Source organism: Hyperolius riggenbachi, chromosome 10, assembly GCF_040937935.1.
Source record: "Hyperolius riggenbachi isolate aHypRig1 chromosome 10, aHypRig1.pri, whole genome shotgun sequence".
NCBI classification, from domain to species: Eukaryota; Metazoa; Chordata; class Amphibia; order Anura; family Hyperoliidae; genus Hyperolius; species Hyperolius riggenbachi.
This window is the reverse complement of record NC_090655.1, coordinates 284,099,357-284,122,666: the sequence shown is the minus strand read 5'-3', so window position 1 is coordinate 284,122,666 and position 23,310 is coordinate 284,099,357. Positions and strand designations below refer to the sequence as shown.

At 47.1% G+C, this 23,310-nt stretch overlaps 1 protein-coding gene across 1 annotated transcript in view; it reads left to right on the top strand.

Moving 5' to 3' along the window:
* LOC137535542 (zinc finger protein 665-like) overlaps nt 1-16,551 on the top strand; it is a 34,177-nt gene extending 17,626 nt beyond the window's left edge. The window contains exon 6 of the mRNA XM_068257376.1: nt 12,528-16,551. Coding sequence (XP_068113477.1) covers nt 12,528-14,185 — 1,658 coding nt within the window. The 3' untranslated portion in view covers nt 14,186-16,551. The remainder of the gene's footprint in view (nt 1-12,527) is intronic.
* Nucleotides 16,552-23,310: the final 6,759 nt, after the last annotated feature.

Here is a 23,310-nt window from a genome sequence, read left to right as displayed (position 1 = left end):
GTCTCTATGTAACCCAGTGCTGTGTAGCTGAGTGCCTGGAGTCAGTGTAGGGAGAGCTGTGCTGCTGACTGAGGGACATATAGAGATAGGTGGTCTCTATGTAACCCAGTGCTGTGTAGCTGAGTGCCTGGGGTCAGTGTAGGGAGAGCTGTGCTGCTGACTGAGGGACAGATAGAGATAGGTGTTCTCTATGTAACCCAGTGCTGTGTAGCTGTGTGCCTGGAGTCAGTGTAGGGAGAGCTGTGCTGCTGAGGGACAGATAGAGATAGGTGCTCTCTATGTTATCCAGTGCAGTGTAGCTGTTTGCCTGGAGTCAGTGTAGGGAGAGCTGTGCTGCTGAGGGACAGATAGAGATAGGTGCTCTCTATGTAACCCAGTGCTGTGTAGCTGTGTGCCTGGAGTCAGTGTAGGGAGAGCTGTGCTGCTGACTGAGGGACAGATAGAGATAGGTGTTCTCTATGTAATCCAGTGCTGTGTAGCTGTGTGCCTGGAGTCAGTGTAGGGGAGCTGTGCTGCTGACTGAGGGACAGATAGAGATAGGTGTTCTCTATGTAATCCAGTGCTGTGTAGCTGTGTGCCTGGAGTCAGTGTAGGGAGAGCTGTGCTGCTGACAGAGGGACAGATAGAGATAGGTGTTCTCTATGTAACCCAGTGCTGTGTAGCTGTGTGCCTGGAGTCAGTGTAGGGAGAGCTGTGCTGCTGAGGGACAGATAGAGATAGGTGTTCTCTATGTAATCCAGTGCTGTGTAGCTGTGTGCCTGGTGTCAGTGTAGGGAGAGCTGTACTGCTGAGGGACAGATAGAGATAGGTGTTCTCTATGTAACCCAGTGCTGTGTAGCTGTGTGCCTGGAGTCAGTGTAGGGAGAGCTGTGCTGCTGACTGAGGGACAGATAGAGATAGGTGTTCTCTATGTAATCCAGTGCTGTGTAGCTGTGTGCCTGGTGTCAGTGTAGGGAGAGCTGTACTGCTGAGGGACAGATAGAGATAGGTGTTCTCTATGTAACCCAGTGCTGTGTAGCTGTGTGCCTGGAGTCAGTGTAGGGAGAGCTGTGCTGCTGACTGAGGGACAGATAGAGATAGGTGTTCTCTATGTAATCCAGTGCTGTGTAGCTGTGTGCCTGGAGTCAGTGTAGGGGGAGCTGTGCTGCTGACTGAGGGACAGATAGAGATAGGTGTTCTCTATGTAACCCAGTGCTGTGTAGCTGTGTGCCTGGAGTCAGTGTAGGGAGAGCTGTGCTGCTGAGGGACAGATAGAGATAGGGGTTCTCTATGTAATCCAGTGCTGTGTAGCTGTGTGCCTGGAGTCAGTGTAGGGAGAGCTGTGCTGCTGAGGGACAGATAGAGATAGGTGTTCTCTATGTAACCCAGTGCTGTGTAGCTGTGTGCCTGGAGTCAGTGTAGGGAGAGCTGTGCTGACTGAGGGACAGATAGAGATAGGTGTTCTCTATGTAACCCAGTGCTGTGTAGCTGTGTGCCTGGAGTCAGTGTAGGGAGAGCTGTGCTGCTGACTGAGGGACAGATAGAGATAGGTGCTCTCTATGTAATCCAGTGCAGTGTAGCTGTGTGCCTGGAGTCAGTGTAGGGAGAGCTGTGCTGCTGAGGGACAGATAGAGATAGGTGTTCTCTATGTAATCCAGTGCTGTGTAGCTGTGTGCCTGGAGTCAGTGTAGGGAGAGCTGTGCTGCTGAGGGACAGATAGAGATAGGTGCTCTCTATGTAACCCAGTGCAGTGTAGCTGTGTGCCTGGAGTCAGTGTAGGGAGAGCTGTGCTGCTGACTGAGGGACAGATAGAGATAGGTGCTCTCTATGTAATCCAGTGCAGTGTAGCTGTGTGCCTGGAGTCAGTGTAGGGAGAGCTGTGCTGCTGAGGGACAGATAGAGATAGGTGCTCTCTATGTAACCCAGTGCTGTGTAGCTGTGTGCCTGGAGTCAGTGTAGGGAGAGCTGTGCTGCTGAGGGACAGATAGAGATAGGTGTTCTCTATGTAACCCAGTGCTGTGTAGCTGTGTGCCTGGAGTCAGTGTAGGGGGAGCTGTGCTGCTGACTGAGGGACAGATAGAGATAGGTGCTCTCTATGTAGCCCAGTGCTGTGTAGCTGTGTGCCTGGAGTCAGTGTAGGGAGAGCTGTGCTGCTGAGGGACAGATAGAGATAGGAGTTCTCTATGTAACCCAGTGCTGTGTATCCACAATTTTTCTGAATCAGAATCTAAAAAGGTTCTCTAATTTCTCGAACCTTCCGAATCCTGAATCTAGTGAATCCTGCACATAAGAATTGTGCAATCATGGTATAGTTGCCCGCAGTATAGGTACCCAGGCATAGGTGCCCACAGTATAGGTAGCAAGGTAAAGGTGCCTTCAGTATAGGTAGCTAGGTATAGGTGCATTCAGTATGGTAGCAGGGTATATGTGCCTTCAGTATAGGTAGCAGGGTATATGTGCCTTCAGTATAGGTAGCAGGGTATAGGTGCATTCAGTATGGTAGCAGGGTATATGTGCCTTTGGTATAGGTAGCAAGGTATATGTGCCTTCAGTATAGGTAGCAAGGTATATGTGCCTTCAGTATGGTAGCAGAGTATATGTGCCTTCAGCATAGGTAGCAGGGTAAATGTGCCTTCAGCATAGGTAGCAGGGTAAATGTGCCTTCAGTATAGGTAGCAGGGTATATGTGCCTTCAGTATAGGTAGCAGGGTATATGTGCCTTCAGTATAGGTAGCAGGGTATATGTGCCTTCAGTATAGGTAGCAGGGTATGTGTGCCTTCAGCATAGGTAGCAGGGTATATGTGCCTTCAGCATAGGTAGCAGGGTATATGTGCCTTCAGTATAGGTAGCAGGGTATATGTGCCTTCAGTATACGTAGCAGGGTATATGTGCCTTCAGTATAGGTAGCAGGGTATATGTGCCTTCAGTATAGGTAGCAGGGTATATGTGCCTTCAGTATAGGTAGCAGGGTATATGTGCCTTCATTATAGGTAGCAGGGTAAATGTGCCTTCAGCATAGGTAGCAGGGTATATGTGCCTTCAGTATAGGTAGCTGGGTATATGTGCCTTCAGCATAGGTAGCAGGGTATATGTGCCTTCAGTATAGGTAGCAGGGTATATGTGCCTTCATTATAGGTAGCAGGGTATATGTGCCTTCAGTATAGGTAGCAGGGTAAATGTGCCTTCAGCATAGGTAGCAGGGTAAATGTGCCTTCAGCATAGGTAGCAGGGTATATGTGCCTTCAGTATAGGTAGCTGGGTATATGTGCCTTCAGCATAGGTAGCAGGGTATATGTGCCTTCAGTATAGGTAGCTGGGTATATGGGCCTTCAGTATAGGTAGCAGGGTATGTGTGCCTTCAGCATAGGTAGCAGGGTAAATGTGCCTTCAGCATAGGTAGCAGAGCAGTGTTCTCCCCAGGCTCTTTTAGCCGGGTGCTCCACCCGGCTACTTTTGGTGAGCACCCGGCTGTCATCTGCTCACCACCTCCTATGCTGTTAGCAAAGTGTAGCAGGGTATATGTGCCTTCAGTATAGGTAGCAGGGTATATGTGCCTTCAGTATAGGTAGCAGGGTATATGTGCCTTCAGTATAGGTAGCAGGGTATATGTGCCTTCAGTATAGGTAGCAGGGTATATGTGCCTTCAGTATAGGTAGCAGGGTATATGTGCCTTCATTATAGGTAGCAGGGTAAATGTGCCTTCAGCATAGGTAGCAGGGTATATGTGCCTTCAGTATAGGTAGCTGGGTATATGTGCCTTCAGCATAGGTAGCAGGGTATATGTGCCTTCAGTATAGGTAGCAGGGTATATGTGCCTTCAGTATAGGTAGCTGGGTATATGGGCCTTCAGTATAGGTAGCAGGGTATGTGTGCCTTCAGCATAGGTAGCAGGGTATATGGGCCTTCAGTATAGGTAGCAGGGTAAATGTGCCTTCAGTATAGGTAGCAGGGTATGTGTGCCTTCAGCATAGGTAGCAGGGTATATGGGCCTTCAGCATAGGTAGCAGGGTATATGGGCCTTCAGTATAGGTAGCAGGGTATATGTGCCTTCAGTATAGGTAGCAGGGTATATGTGCCTTCAGTATAGGTAGCAGGGTATATGGGCCTTCAGTATAGGTAGCAGGGTATGTGTGCCTTCAGCATAGGTAGCAGGGTAAATGTGCCTTCAGCATAGGTAGCAGACTGCAGTGTTCTCCCCAGGCTCTTTTAGCCGGGTGCTCCACCCGGCTACTTTTGGTGAGCACCCGGCTGTCATCTGCTCACCACCTCCTATGCTGTTAGCAAAGTTGTGCAGAGATGCACCAGCCCTACATTCTCTCATATCGCTCCACCCGGCTACTTTTCCATGCCACCCGGCTACTTTTTCATGCCACCCGGCTGGAAAAAAATTCTGGGGAGAACACTGCAGGGTATATGTGCCTTCAGTATAGGTAGCAGGGTATATGTGCCTTCAGTATAGGTAGCAGGGTATATGTACCTTCAGTGTAGGTAGCAGGGTATATGTGCCTTCAGTATAGGTAGCAGGGTATATGTACCTTCAGTATAGGTAGCAGGGTAAATGTGCCTTTTGTATAGGTAGCAGGGTATATGTGCCTTCAGTATAGGTAGCAGGGTATATGTGCCTTCAGTATAGGTAGCTGGGTATATGTGCCTTCAGTATAGGTAGCAAGGTATATGTGCCTTCAGTATAGGTAGCTGGGTATATGTGCCCTCAGTATAGGTAGCACGGTATATGTGCCTTCAGTATAGGTAGCAGGGTATATGTGCCTTCAGTATAGGTAGCAGGGTATATGTGCCTTCAGTATAGGTAGCAGGGTATATGTGCCTTCAGGATAGGTAGCAGGGTATATGTACCTTCAATGTAGGTAGCAGGGTATATGTACCTTCAGTATAGGTAGCAGGGTAAATGTGCCTTTTGTATAGGTAGCCCCGTGCCCATCCCCCCTTCCCCCGTGGCCTCCTCCGTTCACTTTCTCTGCATAAATAAGCACCCGCTCACCTCCAGTGTGAAGCGCAGAGCAGCAGACCTCTTACCTTACTTCCCTGTTCCCCCTAGTGGCCAGACCGGCTTTTACTGATGACCTTAGTAAAAGCAAGTTACTAGGGGGAACATGGAAGTAAGTGTGAGGTACGCCGCTCCGAGCCCTGCTTTGGATAGGTGAGCAGGTATTTTAACTATGCGGGCGGGGGGCGAGCGGAGGAGGCGTGAGGTGACGGAGGAGAATGAGCGACGGATGCATGAGGACGCAGTGTCGGGATTCGGTGAGCTGTAAATGGCATTGGGATTCGAATCCCGAGTATTTCCCAATATTCGAGGGATTCAACGGATTAGTCGCCCCATCCCTAGTACTTATATAAACTGATAAAGTGGATGTGTTGAACTGAAAAAATGGTGTCACCTGACCTTGTCACACAAAGCATTTCACATCACTGTGGAGCTTGTAGTGCAGTGTTAGGCCCACACTGCACAAGCGGCATATTTTGTGGCTGCAGTGTACTTTAAAAATTAGGTAGGTCTATGCCTAATATTTAAAGCCTCGGCTGCAGTGGCTGCAAATAACAATTTTTAGGCAGTTAAACACAGCGGCCAGTTTATGGAACTTAATTTAAAAAAATCTAGAAACAAAATGCAATTTTTCGTGTTTACATATTAAGAAAAAGTCTTTGTGTAAAATACATATTTTGAGGAAATTTTTTTGTCATTTATCTCCCTCTGTCATGCCACTGCCGGGGTTTTGTCATTTATCCCCCTCTGTCATGCCACTGCCGGGGTTTTGTCATTTATCCCCCTCTGTCATGCCACTGCCGGGGTTTCTGTCATTTATCCCCCTCTGTCATGCCACTGCCGGGGTTTTGTCATTTATCCCCCTCTGTCATGCCACTGCCGGGGTTTTGTCATTTATCCCCCTCTGTCATGCCACTGCCGGGGTTTTGTCATTTATCCCTCTCTGTCATGCCACTGCCGGGGTTTTTGTCATTTATCCCCCTCTGTCATGCCACTGCCGGGGTTTTTGTCATTTATCCCCCTCTGTCATGCCACTGCCAGGGTTTTGTCATTTATCCCCCTGTGTCATGCCACTGCCGGGGTTTTTGTCATTTATCCCCCTCTGTCATGCCACTGCCAGGGTTTTGTCATTTATCCCCCTGTGTCATGCCACTGCCGGGGTTTTTGTCATTTATCCCCCTCTGTCATGCCACTGCCGGGGTTTTGTCACTTATCCCCCTCTGTCATGCCACTGCCGGGGTTTTTGTCATTTATCCCCCTCTGTCATGCCACTGCCGGGGTTTTGTCACTTATCCCCCTCTGTCATGCCACTGCCGGGGTTTTGTCACTTATCCCCCCTCTGTCATGTCACTGCCGGGGTTTTGTCACTTATCCCCCCTCTGTCATGCCACTGCCGGGGTTTTGTCATTTATCCCCCTCTATCATGCCACTGCTGGGGTTTTGTCACTTATCCCCCCTCTGTCATGCCACTGCTGGGGTTTTGTCATTTATTCCCCTCTGTCATGCCACTGCCGGGGTTTTGCCATTTATTCCCCTCTGTCATGCCACTGCCGGGGTTTTGTCATTTATCCCCCTCTGTCATGCCACTGCCGGGGTTTTGTCATTTATCCCCCTCTGTCATGCCACTGCCGGGGTTTGTAATTTATTCCCCTCTGTCATGCCACTGCCGGGGTTTTGTCATTTATCCCCCTCTGTCATGCCACTGCCGGGATTTTGTCATTTGTCCCCCTCTGTCATGCCGCTGCTGGGGTTTTGTCATTTGTCCCCCTCTGTCATGCCGCTGCCGGGGTTTTGTCATTTATCCCCCTCTGTCATGCCACTGCCGGGGTTTTTGTCATTTATCCCCCTCTGTCATGCCACTGCCGGGGTTTTTGTCATTTATCCCCCTCTGTCATGCCACTGCCGGGGTTTTGTCATTTATCCCCCTCTGTCATGCCACTGCCGGGGTTTTGTCATTTAACCCCCTCTGTCATGCCACTGCCAGGGTTTTGTCATTTATCCCCCTCTGTCATGCCACTGCCGGGGTTTTGTCATTTATCCCCATCTGTCATGCCACTGCCGGGGTTTTGTCATTTATCCCCCTCTGTCATGCCACTGCCGGGGTTTTGTCATTTATCCCCCTCTGTCATGCCACTGCTGGGGTTTTGTCACTTATCCCATTCTGTCATGCCACTGCCGGGGTTTTGTCATTTATCCCCCTCTGTCATGCCACTGCCGGGGTTTTGTCATTTATCCCCCTCTGTCATGCCACTGCCGGGGGTTTGTCATTTATCCCCCTCTGTCATGCCACTGCCGGGGTTTTGTCACTTATCCCCCTCTGTCATGCCACTGCCGGGGTTTTTGTCATTTATCCCCCTCTGTCATGCCACTGCTGGGGTTTTGTCATTTATCCCCCTGTGTAATGCCACGGCCGGGGTTTTGTCATTTATCCCCCTCTGTCATGCCACTGCCGGGGTTTTGTCATTCATCCCTCTCTGCCATGCCACTGCCGGGTTATTGTTATTTATCCCCCTCTGTCATGCCACTGCCGGAGTTTTGTCATTTATCCCCCTCTGTCATGCCACTGCCAGGGTTTTTGTCATTTATCCCCCTCTGTTATGCCACTGCCGGGGTTTTGTCATTTATCCTCCTCTGTCATGCCACTGCCGGGGTTTTGTCATTTATCCCCCTCTGTCATGCCACTGCCGGGGTTTTGTCATTTATCCCCCTCTGTCATGCCACTGCCGGGGTTTTGTCATTTATCCCCCTCTGTCATGCCACTGCCGGGGTTTTGTCAGTTATCCCCCTGTGTAATGCCACTGCCGGGGTTTTGTCATTTATCCCCCTCTGTCATGCCACTGCCAGGGTTTTTGTCATTTATCCCCCTCTGTTATGCCACTGCCGGGGTTTTGTCATTTATCCTCCTCTGTCATGCCACTGCCGGGGTTTTGTCATTTATCCCCCTCTGTCATGCCACTGCCGGGGTTTTGTCATTTATCCCCTTCTGTCATGCCACTGCCGGGGTTATGTCATTTATCCCCCTCTGTCATGCCACTGCCAGGGTTTTTGTCATTTATCCCCCTCTGTCATGCCACTGCCGGGGGTTTGTCATTTATCCCCCTCTGTCATGCCACTGCCGGGGGTTTGTCATTTATCCCCCTCTGTCATGCCACTGCCGGGGTTTCTGTCATTTATCCCCCTCTGTTATGCCACTGCCGGGGTTTTGTCATTTATCCTCCTCTGTCATGCCACTGCCGGGGTTTTGTCATTTATCCCCCTCTGTCATGCCACTGCCGGGGTTTTGTCATTTATCCCCCTCTGTCATGCCACTGCCGGGGTTTTGTCATTTATCCCCCTCTGTCATGCCACTGCCGGGGTTTTGTCATTTATCCCCCTCTGTCATGCCACTGCCGGGGTTTTTGTCATTTATCCCCCTCTGTCATGCCACTGCTGGGGTTTTTGTCATTTATCCCCCTCTGTCATGCCACTGCTGGGGTGTTTTCATTTGTCCCCCTCTGTCATGCCACTGCCGGGGTTTTGTCATTTATCCCCCTCTGTCATGCCACTGCCGGGGTTTTGCCTTTTATCCCTCTCTGTCATGCCACTGCCGGGGTTTTGTCATTTATCCATCTTTGTCATGCCACTGCCGGGGTTTTGTCATTTATCCCCCTCTGTCATGCCACTGCCGGGGTTTTGTCATTTATCCCCCTCTGTCATGCCACTGCCGGGGTTTTTGTCATTTATCCCCCTCTGTCATGCCACTGCCGGGGTTTTGTCCTTTATCCTCCTCTGTCATGCCACTGCCGGGGTTTTGTCATTTATCCCCGTGTCATGCCACTGCCGGGGTTTTGTCATTTATCCCCGTGTCATGCCACTGCCGGGTTTTTGTCATTTATCCCCCTCTGTCATGCCACTGCCGGGGTTTTGTCATTTATCCCTCTCTGTCATGCCACTGCCGGGGTTTTGTCATTTGTCCCCCTGTGTCATGCCACTGCCGGGGTTTTGTCATTTATCCCCCTCTGTCATGCCACTGCCGGGGTTTTCGTCATTTATCCTCCTTTGTCATGCTACTGCCGGGGTTCTGTCATTTATCCCCCTCTGTCATGCCACTGCCGGGGTTTTGTCATTTATCCCCCTCTGTCATGCCACTGCCGGGGTTTTGTCATTTATCCCCCTCTGTCATGCCACTGCCGGGGTTTTCGTCATTTATCCTCCTCTGTCATGCTACTGCCGGGGTTTTGTCATTTATCCTCCTCTGTCATGCTACTGCCGGGGTTCTGTCATTTATCCCCCTCTGTCATGCCACTGCCGGGGTTTTGTCATTTATCCTCCTCTGTCATGCCACGGCCGGGGTTTTGTCATTTGTCCCCCTGTGTCATGCCACTGCCGGGGTTTTGTCATTTATCCCCCTCTGTCATGCCACTGCCGGGGTTTTGTCATTTATCCCCCTCTGTCATGCCACTGCCGGGGTTTTGTCATTTATCCCCCTCTGTCATGCCACTGCCGGGGTTTTGTCATTTATCCCCCTCTGTCATGCCACTGCCGGGGTTTTTGTCATTTATCCCCCTCTGTCATGCCACTGCCAGGTTTTTGTCATTTATCCCCCTCTGTCATGCCACTGCTGGGGTTTTTGTCATTTATCCCCCTCTGTCATGCCACTGCTGGGGTTTTGTCATTTATCCCCCTCTGTCATGCCACTGCCGGGGTTTTTGTCATTTATCCCCCTCTGTCATGCCACTGCCGGGGTTTTTGTTATTTATCCCCCTCTGTCATGCCACTGCCGGGTTATTGTCATTTATCCCCCTCTGTCATGCCACTGCCGGGGTTTTGTCATTTATCCCCCTCTGTCATGCCGGGGTTTTGTCCTTTATCCTCCTCTGTCATGCCACTGCCGGGGTTTTGTCATTTATCCCCCTGTGTCATGCCACTGCCGGGGTTTTGTCATTTGTCCCCCTGTGTCATGCCACTGCCGGGGTTTTGTCATTTATCCCCCTCTGTCATGCCACTGCCGGGGTTTTGTCATTTATCCCCCTCTGTCATGCCACTGCCGGGGTTTTGTCATTTATCCCCCTCTGTCATGCCACCGCCGGGGTTTTTGACATGTATCCCCCTCTGTCATGCCACCGCCGGGGTTTTTGACATGTATCCCCCTCTGTCATGCCACTGCCGGGGGTTTGTCATTTATCCCCCTCTGTCATGCCACTGCCGGGGTTTTGTCATTTATCCCCCTCTGTCATGCCCCTGCCGGGGTTTTGTCATTTATCCCCCTCTGTCATGCCACTGCCGGGGTTTTGTCATTTATCCCCCTCTGTCATGCCCCTGCCGGGGTTTTGTCATTTATCCCCCTCTGTCATGCCACTGCCGGGGTTTTGTCATTTATCCCCCTCTGTCATGCCACTGCCGGGGTTTTGTCATTTATCCCCCTCTGTCATGCCACTGCCGGGGTTTTGTCATTTATCCCCCTCTGTCATGCCACTGCCGGGGTTTTGTCATTTATCCCCCTCTGTCATGCCACTGCCGGGGGTTTGTCATTTATCCCCCTCTGTCATGCCACTGCCGGGGTTTTGTCATTTATCCCCCTCTGTCATGCCACTGCCGGGGTTTTTGTCATTTATCCCCCTGTGTCATGCCACTGCCGGGGTTTTGTCATTTATCCCCCTCTGTCATGCCACTGCCGGGGTTTTTGACATGTATCCCCCTCTGTCATGCCACTGCCGGGGTTTTTGACATGTATCCCCCTCTGTCATGCCCCTTCCGGGGTTTTGTCATTTATCCCCCTCTGTCATAACACTGCCGGGGTTTTTGAATAGTTTTGGCACCTTTTCAATGGAAATTGTGGCTGTAAATAGGCCCTGAAGGTTTTTGAAGTTCACCGGCCAGTAAAGTCAGTGGGGTCCCCTGCAAACATTCGGTTTGTGGACATTTGCGGAAGCGTTTGTGAATAGTCCCTGAACATTCATTCGCGATGACAGAAATCACACGTGGCATAGATAGCCATGACAAGGACGGGAAGTCACAGCACATGTTACATCACATCCGCTGTCCTCCTGTTACTCCAGCTCACATTTACATATTACCCAGCAAGCTCACGGTGAACCACAACTCCCAGGAGAGTGTAAGGGGCTACAAAGGATCAGAAATCCCTCTTACTAAAATGCTATGCTAAACAGAAATGTGACTTCTCAAAACAGAAGGTATTTGTGATTATTCAGGTTGGAGTGAGCATTTGAGGCACCCCACAATGCACCACTGCTGAATATGGAAATCACTCCTTTGTTGTCCCAGAAAGCTAAAACAAGCTAATACATCACTGCATTTCAGCAGTTCTGGGTGTGTTTAGATTTCATGGACAACAAAGAGACAATATGCATATTCAGCAGTGATGCATTATGGGAGATGGCATATGCTAACTCCAACCTGAATTATCACAATTATCTTCTGTTTTGAGAAGGCAAATTTATGTTCCAGCTCAAATGTGACCCAGCCGAAGTGTGAACCTGCCTGTGTGATGTGATGACTAAACAATAATAAGATTTTCTTTAAAGGGAGTAGAATGCCTGGTAGTCACACAGGAGGCGTATAAAGGGGCTCTCACACAGGTACAGAGGAGGCACTGAAATAAGTGTGTGTGTTTGTGTGTGTGTGTGTGGGGGGGGGGGGGGAGGGGTTAGAGGAGGCCCTGAAATAAGTGTGTGTGGGGGGGGGGGAGGGGCAGAGAAGGCACTGATATAAGTGTGTTTGGGGGGGGGGGGGGGGGAGGGCAGAGGAGGCACTGAAATAAGTGTGTGTGTGGGGGGGGGGGGGGGCAGAGGAGTCACTGAAATAAGTGTGTGGGGGAGCAGAGGAGGCACTGAGATAAGTGTGTGTGTGTGTGTGTGGGGGGGGGGGGCAGTGATTTCTAGTCACACCCCTTCCCCACCCCCACTGATCTGTCCAATAGGAGCTGCAGTGTGAAGCAGTTTGGTTCCTCATTGGATTGCAGGATGGGAGGAGAGGTACGGCTATAATGTATATATAGGAGTATATATGTATTTCTTGCTATAAGTACATCTAGGTCTGTTGTCACAGATGTAACACATTGCTTCCATTGTCTCATCAAGCTCTACAATTTACTGCTTTTCCGTGTATGGCCAATGCTTTATGTGTAGGGAGGTCAATGAGATACAAATAACTCTGACTTGTATGCAAATATCATGCAAATTGTATGCAGCTAATCACATTTTTCAGGAAGTTCATTTCATTGCCCAAATTCCAAGATACAGAAAATGTGCATGCAAGGCAAAGTTACGTGATTGGCTGCCTGTAATGAGCACAACCTTCTGCAGTTCTCTGTCAGGCTGATAACTAGCGATGGTCAGTGACATGCCAGTAACTCTTGAGATGGTGAATATGATAGTCTAATTATATGTAGAGATACACAGATGCTGCATCTGCCCCATTTCCAATCTGCATTATCTTTGCATCAACTTAGAATTATCAGCAGCTCACTGACCATCCCTAATGATAATTGCTCCTCCCCTCAGAATTCTCTAACCGGAAGTGATGATGTGTCTCTATTTGCAGGACGGAGTCCCGGCATCAGGATCCTCTCAGAGACTCGTCTCTCTGTATCCACAGACTGTACAACGGATGATGATGTCACTGGAGAAGAGTCTCCTGCAGATATCCTGGTTACCCCAAATATTCTTCCAGACTCCCCTCACCTGTCTAACCCTGAGGGGCCTCATACCCAGCACAGCTCTCCCCCTGCTGGAGGGTCTTATTCCTGTTCCACGTGTGGGAAATGTTTTGTACGGAAATCACAGCTTGTCAGACATGAGAGATCTCACACTGGTGAGAAGCCCTATTCATGTGCTGAGTGTGGGAAATGTTTTGTTCAGAAATCACATCTTGTCACACATGAGAGATCTCACACGGGTGAGAAGCCCTATTCATGTGCTGAGTGTGGGAAATGTTTTGTTCAGAAATCACATCTTTTCACACATGAGAGATCTCACACTGGTGAGAAGCCCTATTCATGTGCTGAGTGTGGGAAATGTTTCGGTGTTAAATCAAACCTTGTCAAACATGAGAGATCTCACACTGGTGAGAAGCCCTATTCATGTGCTGAGTGTGGGAAATGTTTTAGAGAGAAAGGTAGCCTTGTCAAACATGAGAGATCTCACACTGGTGAGAAGCTCTATTCATGTGCTGAGTGTGGGAAATGTTTTGGTCTTAAATCAAGTCTTGTCTTTCATGAGAGATCTCACACTGGTGAGAAGCCATATTCATGTGCTGAGTGTGGGAAATGTTTTATTCAGAAATCAAATCTTTTCAAACATGAGAGATCTCACACTGGTGAGAAGCCCTATTCATGTTCTGAGTGTGGGAAATGTTTTGGGCATAAATCAAGTCTTGTCTCTCATGAGAGATCTCACACTGGTGAGAAGCCCTATTCATGTGCTCAGTGTGGGAAATGTTTTAGAGATAAAGGTAGCCTTGTCACACATGAGAGATCTCACACTGGTGAGAAGCCCTATTCATGTGCTGAGTGTGGGAAATGTTTTGTGACGAAATCAAATCTTGTCACACATGAGAGATCTCACACTGGTGAGAAGCCATATTCATGTGCTGAGTGTGGGAAATGTTTTGTGAGGAAATCAGATCTTGTCACACATGAGAGATCTCACACTGATGAGAAGCCCTGTTCATGTTCTGAGTGTGGGAAATGTTTTAGAGATAAAGGTAGCCTTGTCATACATGAAAGAACTCACACGGGTGAGAAACCCTATTCATGTGCTGAGTGTGGGAAATGTTTTGCAGATAAAGGCAACCTTGTCACTCATGAGAGATCTCACCGTGGTGAGAAGCGCTATTCATGTGCTAAGTGTGGGAAATGTTTTGTAAGTAAATCATATCTGGTCATTCATGAGAGATCTCACACTGGTGAGAAGCCCTATTCATGTGCTGAGTGTGGGAAATGTTTTGGAGATAAAGGCAGCCTTATCATACATGAGAGATCTCACACGGGTGAGAAGCCCTATTCATGTCCTAAGTGTGGAAAATGTTTTGTGAGTAAATCACGTCTTGTCACTCATGAGAGATCTCACACTGGTGAGAAGCCCTATTCATGTTCTGAGTGTGGGAAATGTTTTGGACTGAAAGGAAACCTTGTCAGACATGAGAGATCTCACACTGGTGAGAAGTCCTATTCAAATGCTGAGTGTGGGAAATATTTTTAACGCAAATCATTTTTTGTGTGGCATTTGTGTTAAGTGTGGGAATTACAGCATTCCCTGAATCTCTCTTATTTGTCAGTGGGCCTCTGTAGAAATCAGTTATCAGGTTCAGTGTCATCCTCTACCTATCACAAGCCCTGTAGTGGGAATTCTATGCTGAGGGCCAATAGCTGTCCTCCTCTCCACACTATTCTGCCAGTCCCAGTAGAGGAATTTATCAGGGCACGTCACAGCTGCTCTCATGATGACGCTTTGTGTAGAGAGATGACATTGTGGGATCCGCCTACATGAATGAGGCTATCCTTATTGGAAGATAGGCAGAGCGATGAAACTGGCCCCGGAGAGAAACAGGGAACAAGGGTTGTGCAATGTCCCTGGGATGTGTGATAACCCAATACAGAGGGCACTGTATTCATCACAGCTGTTAGTTTGGAGTACAGTCACATTTTTTTCTCTATAGCAGCACTACAGGCTGATGAAGTCATCCACACTGTCTCGCTAAAGGTGTAAGATTTGCCAGGAGATAGGCGCCCACCTTGAGGAGCATTCTCTCTCCCCTTGTGATCTCTTCCAGCCCACGTCACTGGTTATACACGGTGTGGCGTGTCCTCATGTCAGTACTGCCATGTCCATACCACATCCAAGCCCATTGCCTCCTTATCTAATGGAGAACGTTTTCCATTTAGACAATTTCTTAATTTCCACACTAAATTTGCTGTGTATCTGATTTCTTGTTCCATCTGCCGTGTCCGATATGCAGGGTGTAATATCCGGCATCTCAGATGGCGGGTCTCCGAGCATCACAGGGGTCCTGGCTGACTGACCACAGCAATCCCAAATGTGGCTAAACATTTCCACCAGAGGCGCCTGGTGCATCGCTGACTATTCCCTGTTATATGCTCTCTATTTTATTGCCTGAAGAAGCAGGACTATACCTGTGAAACATGTTACAACACTGGGGAGAATCTAATAAATATTTGTCACTTTGAAATTGAGTTTACGGCCTCAATTCACTAAGATCATGCTGGAGATAATAAGGCAAGAGAAAACTTACCTCCACACAGTAAGAGAGTTATCTTATCTCTTCATTCCTTATGTTACCTCTTCTGTAGTTAATTTACCTCCTCTGTAGTTAAGTTACCTCCTCTGTAGTTATTTTCACACGCAGTTAATGAACAGCCTGTCTTTAACTCTGGAGTTATTTTAAGGATTAAAGAGTTAACTTAAAGACAGAAGAGATAACTTTAGGTTTGCCTGAGGAAAAATGTTTCCTGAATACAACATGCCTTATCACCATGGTAACAACTCTAGAAGAGTTATTAAAGACAGGAGATAAGCTTAGTGAATTGAGGCCTATGTGTCTGCTTTAAAGAGAACCTGTACTGAGTAAAAATATTTAAAATAAACACATGAGGTAACTTCAAATGAACATTACATAGTTACCTTGCCATCAGTTCTCCGAAGCTCACCATTTTCTTCTGACAATGATCCCTTCCAGTTCTAACAATATTTTGTCAGATCTGAAATATATCAGTTGCTGTCAGTAAAATATCAGTTGCTGTCAGTTATAGCTGAGAGGAAAACTGATGTACCAGGTAATGTCCATGTTTCCCTATGGCTCAAGTGGGCGATGTTACAGTTTAACTGTGTGCTGACCAGAAAGCTGTTATGGGTAATGGTCATTTTCAAAATGGAGGACGGAAAATTCCCTTGATGACAGTGAACAAACAGGACATGAGACAGGAGAAAGACACTGAGGAGTAGACAACATGGAAGGTAAGTATGACTTGTGTATGCTTATTTTGACTTTTAATTTTCAGTTCAGGTTTTCTTTCAGGAGGTAAGTCCACCGCTGCCTTCCGAGCAATTTTTAACAATTTTAGTTAAATTTTACGTTTTTGGCGCCTCTGTTTATTATATACAATTTCCATCAGGTTCACTATGGAAACAGGTCCTCTTTTTCCTTGCAGGGTATTGAACGTATCTCCAGACCAACTAGAGGGGGGGACGTTCATAAGCTAATTTAGTAGACATTGAATTTTCCAATTGGGTGTACATTCTCCTCTTGGTCTAAATACGAGGTGGGATTTAAGCTGCATCACTTAAATTGTTTACTAGATGGTGCTCTCTGTGCGCATGTGTGTTCATTGATGTCTTCATGTACATACATGCTCCCCAGCTTATCACAAATGCTATGTTTGCTGTCTACTTGGTTATTAATGTCGCCTGTTTGCCTCACAGTTTACACACACAGACACACACACGCACACACGCACACACACACGCACACACACACACACACACACACATTTTTGGATCTGAACCCAATCCATTCCAAAAAAAAGCTTTATTGGCAGGACCAAATACATTTTGCGTTGTCAAACAAAACAAAGCATTAACATTGGTGGGGGGGGGGAGGGTTGTGGGAATAAAGGAAGGGTATAGAGGGTTAGGGTATATAGTCCATAGGGTGTGAAGGATGTAAGGGACAATATGGGGGGTTGGGATATACAGGATCTTCTCAAAAAATTAGCATATTGTGATAAAGTTCATTATTTTCTGTAATGTACTGATAACCATTTGACTTTCATATATTTTAGATTCATTACACTACAACTGAAGTAGTTCAAGCCCTTTATTGTTTTAATATTGATGATTTTAGCATACAGCTCATGAAAACTCAAAATTCCTATCTCAAAAAATTAGCATATTTCATCCGACCAATAAAAGAAAAGTGATTTTAAAACAAAAAAAGTCAACCTTCAAATAATTATGTTCAGTTATGCACTCAATACTTGGTCGGGAATCCTTCTGCAGAAATTACTGCTTCAATGTGGCATGGCATGGAGGCAATCAGCCTGTGGCATTGCTCAGGTGTTATGGAGGCCCAGGATGCTTCGATAGCGGCCTTAAGCTCATCCAGAGTGTTGGGTCTTGCGTCTCTCAACTTTCTCTTTACAATATCCCACAGATTCTCTATGGGGTTCAGGTCAGGAGAGTTGGCAGGCCAATTGAGCACAGTAATACCATGGTCAGTAAACCATTTACCAGTGGGTTTGGCACTGTGAGCAGGTGCCAGGTCGTGCTGAAAAATGAAATCTTCATCTCCATAAAGCTTTTCAGCAGATGAAAGCATGAAGTGCTCCAAAATCTCCTGATAGCTAGCTGCATTGACCCTGCCCTTTATAAAACACAGTGGACCAACACCAGCAGCTGACATGGCACCCCAGACCATCACTGACTGTGGGTACTTGACACTGGACTTCAGGCGTTTTGGCATTTCCCTCTCCCCAGTCTTCCTCCAGACTCTGGCACCTTGATTTCCGAATGACATGTAAAAGTTGCTTTCATCCGAAAAAAGTACTTTGGACCACTGAGCAACAGTCCAGTGCTGCTTCTCTGTAGCCCAGGTCAGTCGCTTCTGCCGCTGTTTCTGGTTCAAAAGTGGGTTCATGCTTCCATCTGCTGAAAAGCTTTATGGAGAGTGCCCATGTGGTGCAGAAATTCTCCAGTACTGCCAGGCTATCCTGTAGACCTTTCTCTGTTCAGGAGAGCATCAGAAGGTCATCTGCATACAGCAGGAACTTCACCTCACAGTCATGCAGGAGGAGGCCTGGCACTGGGGAGGACTTCAGGGCTACAGCCAGTAAGTTAATGTATATGTTAACCACTTGCCGACCGCATAATGCGAAAGGGCGGCGGCAAAGTGGCATGCCCAGGACCCGCCGGCGGGTTGTTTACCCCTGAATCGCCGCATCTAAAGCATATAATAAGCTTTGTAATGTATACAAAGCGTATTATACAGGCTGCCTCCTGCCTAGGTGGTCCCAGTGATCGAGGGACCACCAGGGCAGGCTGCAGCCCATCTAGTATGCACCCAAGCACACTGATCTGCCCCCCCTGCCCTCTGATTGCCCACAGACCCCTGTTTGCACCCAGTCACCCCCCTGATCACCTATCAATCACCCCTTGTCACTATCTGTCAATGCTATTTTTTAGATTAGGTCCTAAACTGCCCCCTGGGGACTCCTGATCACCCCCCCCCCCTCGTGTACATTTATTTTCCCCTGTAATCACTCACTGATCACCCGTCAATCACCCCCTGTCACTGCCACCCATCAGATCAGACCCTAACCTGCCTCCTACCGGCATCTGATCACCCCCCCGCACAATCAGATCGCCTGCAGACCCACCCTCAGATCACCGCCAAAGTGCATTGTTTACATTTGTTCTCCCCTCTGATCACCCATCAATCACCCCCTGTCACCACCTGTCACTGCTACCCATCAGATCAGACCCTAATCTGCCCCCTGCGGGCACCCAAACACCCGCCCACACCCTCAGATTGCCCTCAGACCACCCTTTATCACCTCCCAAGTGCAATATTGACATCTGTTCTCCCTTCTAATCACTCACTGATCACCCATTAATCACCTCCTGTCACCACCTGTCACCCCCTAGCACACCTACCCATCAGATCAGGCCCTAATCTGCCCCCTGCGGGCTTCTGATCACCCGGCCAAACCCTCACCTGCCCCACCGCAGTGACAGATTTTTTTTTCTGATCACTGCTGGTCTCTACGACTTAATTGTGGCTGAGACCAACCGTTATGCCACACAATATGCAACCGCCAATCCAAGAAGCTACCATGCCCAGCCTTTTCGGTGGAAACCACTCCAAGTTTCCGAACGTAACATTTTTTTGGGGCCTTCTCCATAACATGGGTCTAGTCAAAAAGAATGTATTGCGGTCTTATTGGTCTATGCACCCAATATCACATGCCCATGTTCTCTGCTGCCATGTCCAGGTCACGATTTGGGAACATTCTGCGCTTCCTGCACTTCAGTGCCAATACAACCTGTCATCTAAGAGGCCCCCCTGCTTATGACCGGTTCCACAAAATTCGGCCCCTCATAGAATACCTGTCATCAAAATTTGCAGATGCTTATACCCCTAAACAGTCATTTTGAGGCTTTTGGTTTCCAGACTACTTCTCACGGTTTTGGGCCCTTAAAATGCCAGGGCAGTATAGGAACCCCACAAGTGACCCCATTTTAGAAGATTTTATTTTTTGTCACAAGTTAGTGGAAAATGACACTTTGTGAAAAAAAAAAACCCAGTAAAAATCAATTTCCGCTAACTTGTGACAAAAAATAAAATCTTCTATGAACTCCCCATACTACTAATAGAATACCTTGGGGTGTCTTCTTTCTAAAATGGGGTCACTTGTGGGGTTCCTATACTGCCCTGGCATTTTAGGGGCCCTAAACCGTGAGGAGTAGTCTGGAAACCAAATGTCGCAAAATGACCAGTGAATAGGACGTTGGGCCCCTTAGCGCACCTAGGCTGCAAAAAAGTGTCACATGTGGTATTGCCGTACTCAGGAGAAGCAGTATAATGTGTTTTGGGGTGTATTTTTACTGGTGCTAGGTGGGAGAAATATGTCTGTAAATAGGCAATTTTTTGATTTTTTTTTTTTTTTTTTTACACACAATTGTCCATTTACAGAGCTATTTCTCCCACCCAGCATGGGTATGTGTAAAAATACACCCCAAAACACATTATACTACTTCTCCTGAGTACGGCAATACCACGTGTGACACTTTTTTGCAGCCTAGGTAGAAGATTTTATTTTTGTCACAAGTTAGCGGAAATTGATTTTTTTTTTTCACAAACTTGTGACAAAAAATAAAATCTTCTATGAACTCACCATACTCCTAACGGAATACCTTGGGGTGGCTTTTTTCTAAAATGGGGTCACTTGGTGGGGTTCCTATACTGCCCTGGCATTTTAGGGGCCCTAAAGCGTGAGGCGTAGTCTAGAAACCAAATGCCTCAAAATGACCTGTGAAATCCTAAAGGTACTCATAGGACGTTGGGCCCCTTAGCGCACCTAGGCTGCAAAAAAGTGTCACACATGTGGTATCGCCGTACTCAGGAGAAGTAGTATAATGTGTTTTGGGGTGTATTTTTACACATACCCACGCTGGGTGGGAGAAATCTCTGTAAATGGACAATTGTGTGTAAAAAAAAAAAAAAAAAGTCCATTTACAGACATATTTCTCCCACCCAGCATGGGTATGTGTAAAAATTTTGAGACATCTTGAAATCAAGACTACTCCTCACGGTTTAGGGCCCCTAAAATGCCAGGGCAGTATAGGAACCCCACAAATGACCCCATTTTAGAAAGAAGACACCCCAAGATATTCCGTTCAGAGTATGGTGAGTTCATAGAAGATTTTATTTTTGTCACAAGTTAGCGGAAAATGACACTTTGTGAAAAAAAAACCAGTAAAAATCAATTTCTGCGAACTTGTGACAAAAAATAAAATCTTTCATGAACCCACCATACTCCTAACGGAATACCTTGGGGTGTCTTCTTTCTAAAATGGGGTCACTTGTGGGGTTCCTATACTGTCCCGGCATTTTAGGGGCCCTAAACCGTGAGGAGTAGTCTAGAAACCAAATGCCTCAAAATGACCTGTGAAATCCTAAAGGTACTCATAGGACGTTGGGCCCCTTAGCGCACCTAGGCTGCAAAAAAGTGTTACACATGTGGTATTGCCGTACTCAGGAGAAGTAGTATAATGGGTTTTGGGGTGTATTTTTACCCATACCCATGCTGGGTGGGAGAAATCTCTCTGTAAATGGACAATTGTGTGTAAAAAAAAAAAAAAACTCATTTACAGAGATATTTCTCCCACCCAGCATGGGTATGGGTAAAAACACATTATACTACTTCTCCTGAGTACGGCAATACCACATGTGTGACCCCTTTTTGCAGCCTAGGTGCGCTAAGGGGCCCAAAGTCCTATGAGCACCTTTAGGCTTTACAGGGGTGCTTACAATTTAGCACCCCCCAAAATGCCAGGACAGTAAACACACCCCACAAATGACCCCATTTTGGAAAGTAGACACCCCAAAGTATTCAGAGAGGGGCATGGTGAGTCCGTGGCAGATTTCATTTTTTTTTTGGGTCACAAGTTAGCAGAAATGGAAACATTTTTTTTTGTTTTTTTTGTTTTAAAGTGTCATTTTCCGCTAACTTTGACAAAAAATAAAATCTTCTGCTATATGCGGATGACGCTTTATTTCTATCTAGGCTGGTCATCACCTTACCCAATTTGTTCAGGCTGCTGTCTCAATTTGCAAGCTTCTCAGGTCTTGCTATTAATTCATCTAAGTCTCTTGCTATGCCTGTGAACCTGCCCCCTCATGCTATTAAAGGGGAACTGAAGAGAGAGCTATATGGAGGCTGTTATGTTTATTTCCTTTTAATCAATACCAGTTGCCTGGCAGCCCTGCTGGTCTATTTCTCTGCAGTAGTATCTGAATAAAACCAGAAACAAGCATGCAGCTAGTCTTGTCAGATCAGACTTTAAAGTCTGAACCACTGAAACACCTGATCTGCTGAATGCTTGTTCAGGGGCTATGGTTAATAGTATTAGAGGCAGAGGATCAGCAGGGCTGCCAGGTAACTGGTATTGCTTAAAAGGAAATAAACAGGACAGCCTCCATATACCTCTCTCTTCAGTTCCCCTTTAAGTTACTAGAGGCTAATTTTGATTTCACCTGGCAGAAGAAAAAATTTAAATATTTGGGCATGTATTTAACCCCCTCTTTTCGTCATCTGTTTGAGGTCAATTACCCTCCCCTGTTTCAACAGATTGGTGCAATAATTAAAAGCTGGGCCCCCTTTAAAACATCTTGGCTTGGACGAGTCATTGCCTGTAAGATGATATTGCTACCTTAACTCTTATATGCCTTTCGCATGTTACCAATCTCCCTGACTAAAGGTACTTTGGCACCGATCCAATCCCTTTTGACTAAGTATGTTTGGGATAATAAGCCACCACAAGTAAAGATAACGGTTTTATATAAACACTGTAATCAAGGGGGAATAGGGCTCCCATCACTTTGGCATTATCACTTGGCCGCTCGTTTAAGCCACATCTTAGACTGGGCCTCACTTCCTCGCTTCCTCCTTGGTGGGGATTTGAGTTCCAATCAATCCAACCATACCATCTTAAAGATCTCATTTTTATTTTTTCTCTTGATATGCTTCGAGGGTTATCTAATTTAAATAAAGTTGTTGCCCATTTATTACAATTCTGGTCAAGGGTACTTTCTAAATTCGCCTTAATAAGAACCCCCTCTCCTAAATTAGCCTTTTTAAGTAATACCCGGTTTAACCCGGCCCTTTCCAATCCTAATGCCTTTGGTTGGTGGGTTAACCAGGGGCTGGTTACAGCCAATGACTTTTGGCAAGGGGGTAGGTTCATATCATTCCAACAGTTTCGTTTTGGTAGGGACGCTCCTTGGGGGGGAAGCTTATCATTATCTTCAAATTCGACACTTTTTACACTCCCAATTCCCTAATTATGTCTTGACGGAGCCTTTCACATTTGAAAATATGTATGATAAAGGTGTTAGACAACCAGAAACTATTTCTCTTCTTTATCAGTTGCTCCTTTCTAACTTATCTACTGGTCCCATGTCCTATCAGAGAGCATTGCTAGCAAGATCTACAAACTGTAACGATCGGTGTCAACACGCAGAGAGAATCTGATCATTGATGATCTGCAGAATCACCGATACAGATATACAGATATATTACTAACCTCTGGACACCTGGGTAATGTGTGTGTTTTGGTGTAACAGTAGTACTTAGAGTATAGCACAGGTCAGCTAGAGACAGTGTATATACAATACTGCTCTCGAGATAAGGAAACCTTCCAGCAGCCTGACACTCTCCAAGGGGCGGAGTCAGGCTGGAATGGGGAAGGTCCAGAGAGTGAGTGACCCCTATGGTGAATGTCACTGACTGGTCTGGAGACTATCTCTTAATAGGAGAGATAGCTCTCGAGGTCGGGCAAGCCAGGTCGGCAACACACGGTCAGATAAAGTACATAGACAGAAGGCTGATTCGGTATCCAAGGCAAGCAGGGTTTGGCAACGGAGTATCAGATATGCAAGGTACAGAATCAGTAATCAGAAGAGTGGTCAGGAAAGCAATTGATCATAACAGATAACAAATAATGCCTAGTCTTGGGTGTAAGGTCCGTGGTCATCAACACCCTGGAACTAGTCTGAAGTATAACAGAATGAAAACACAAATCCCTAGTCT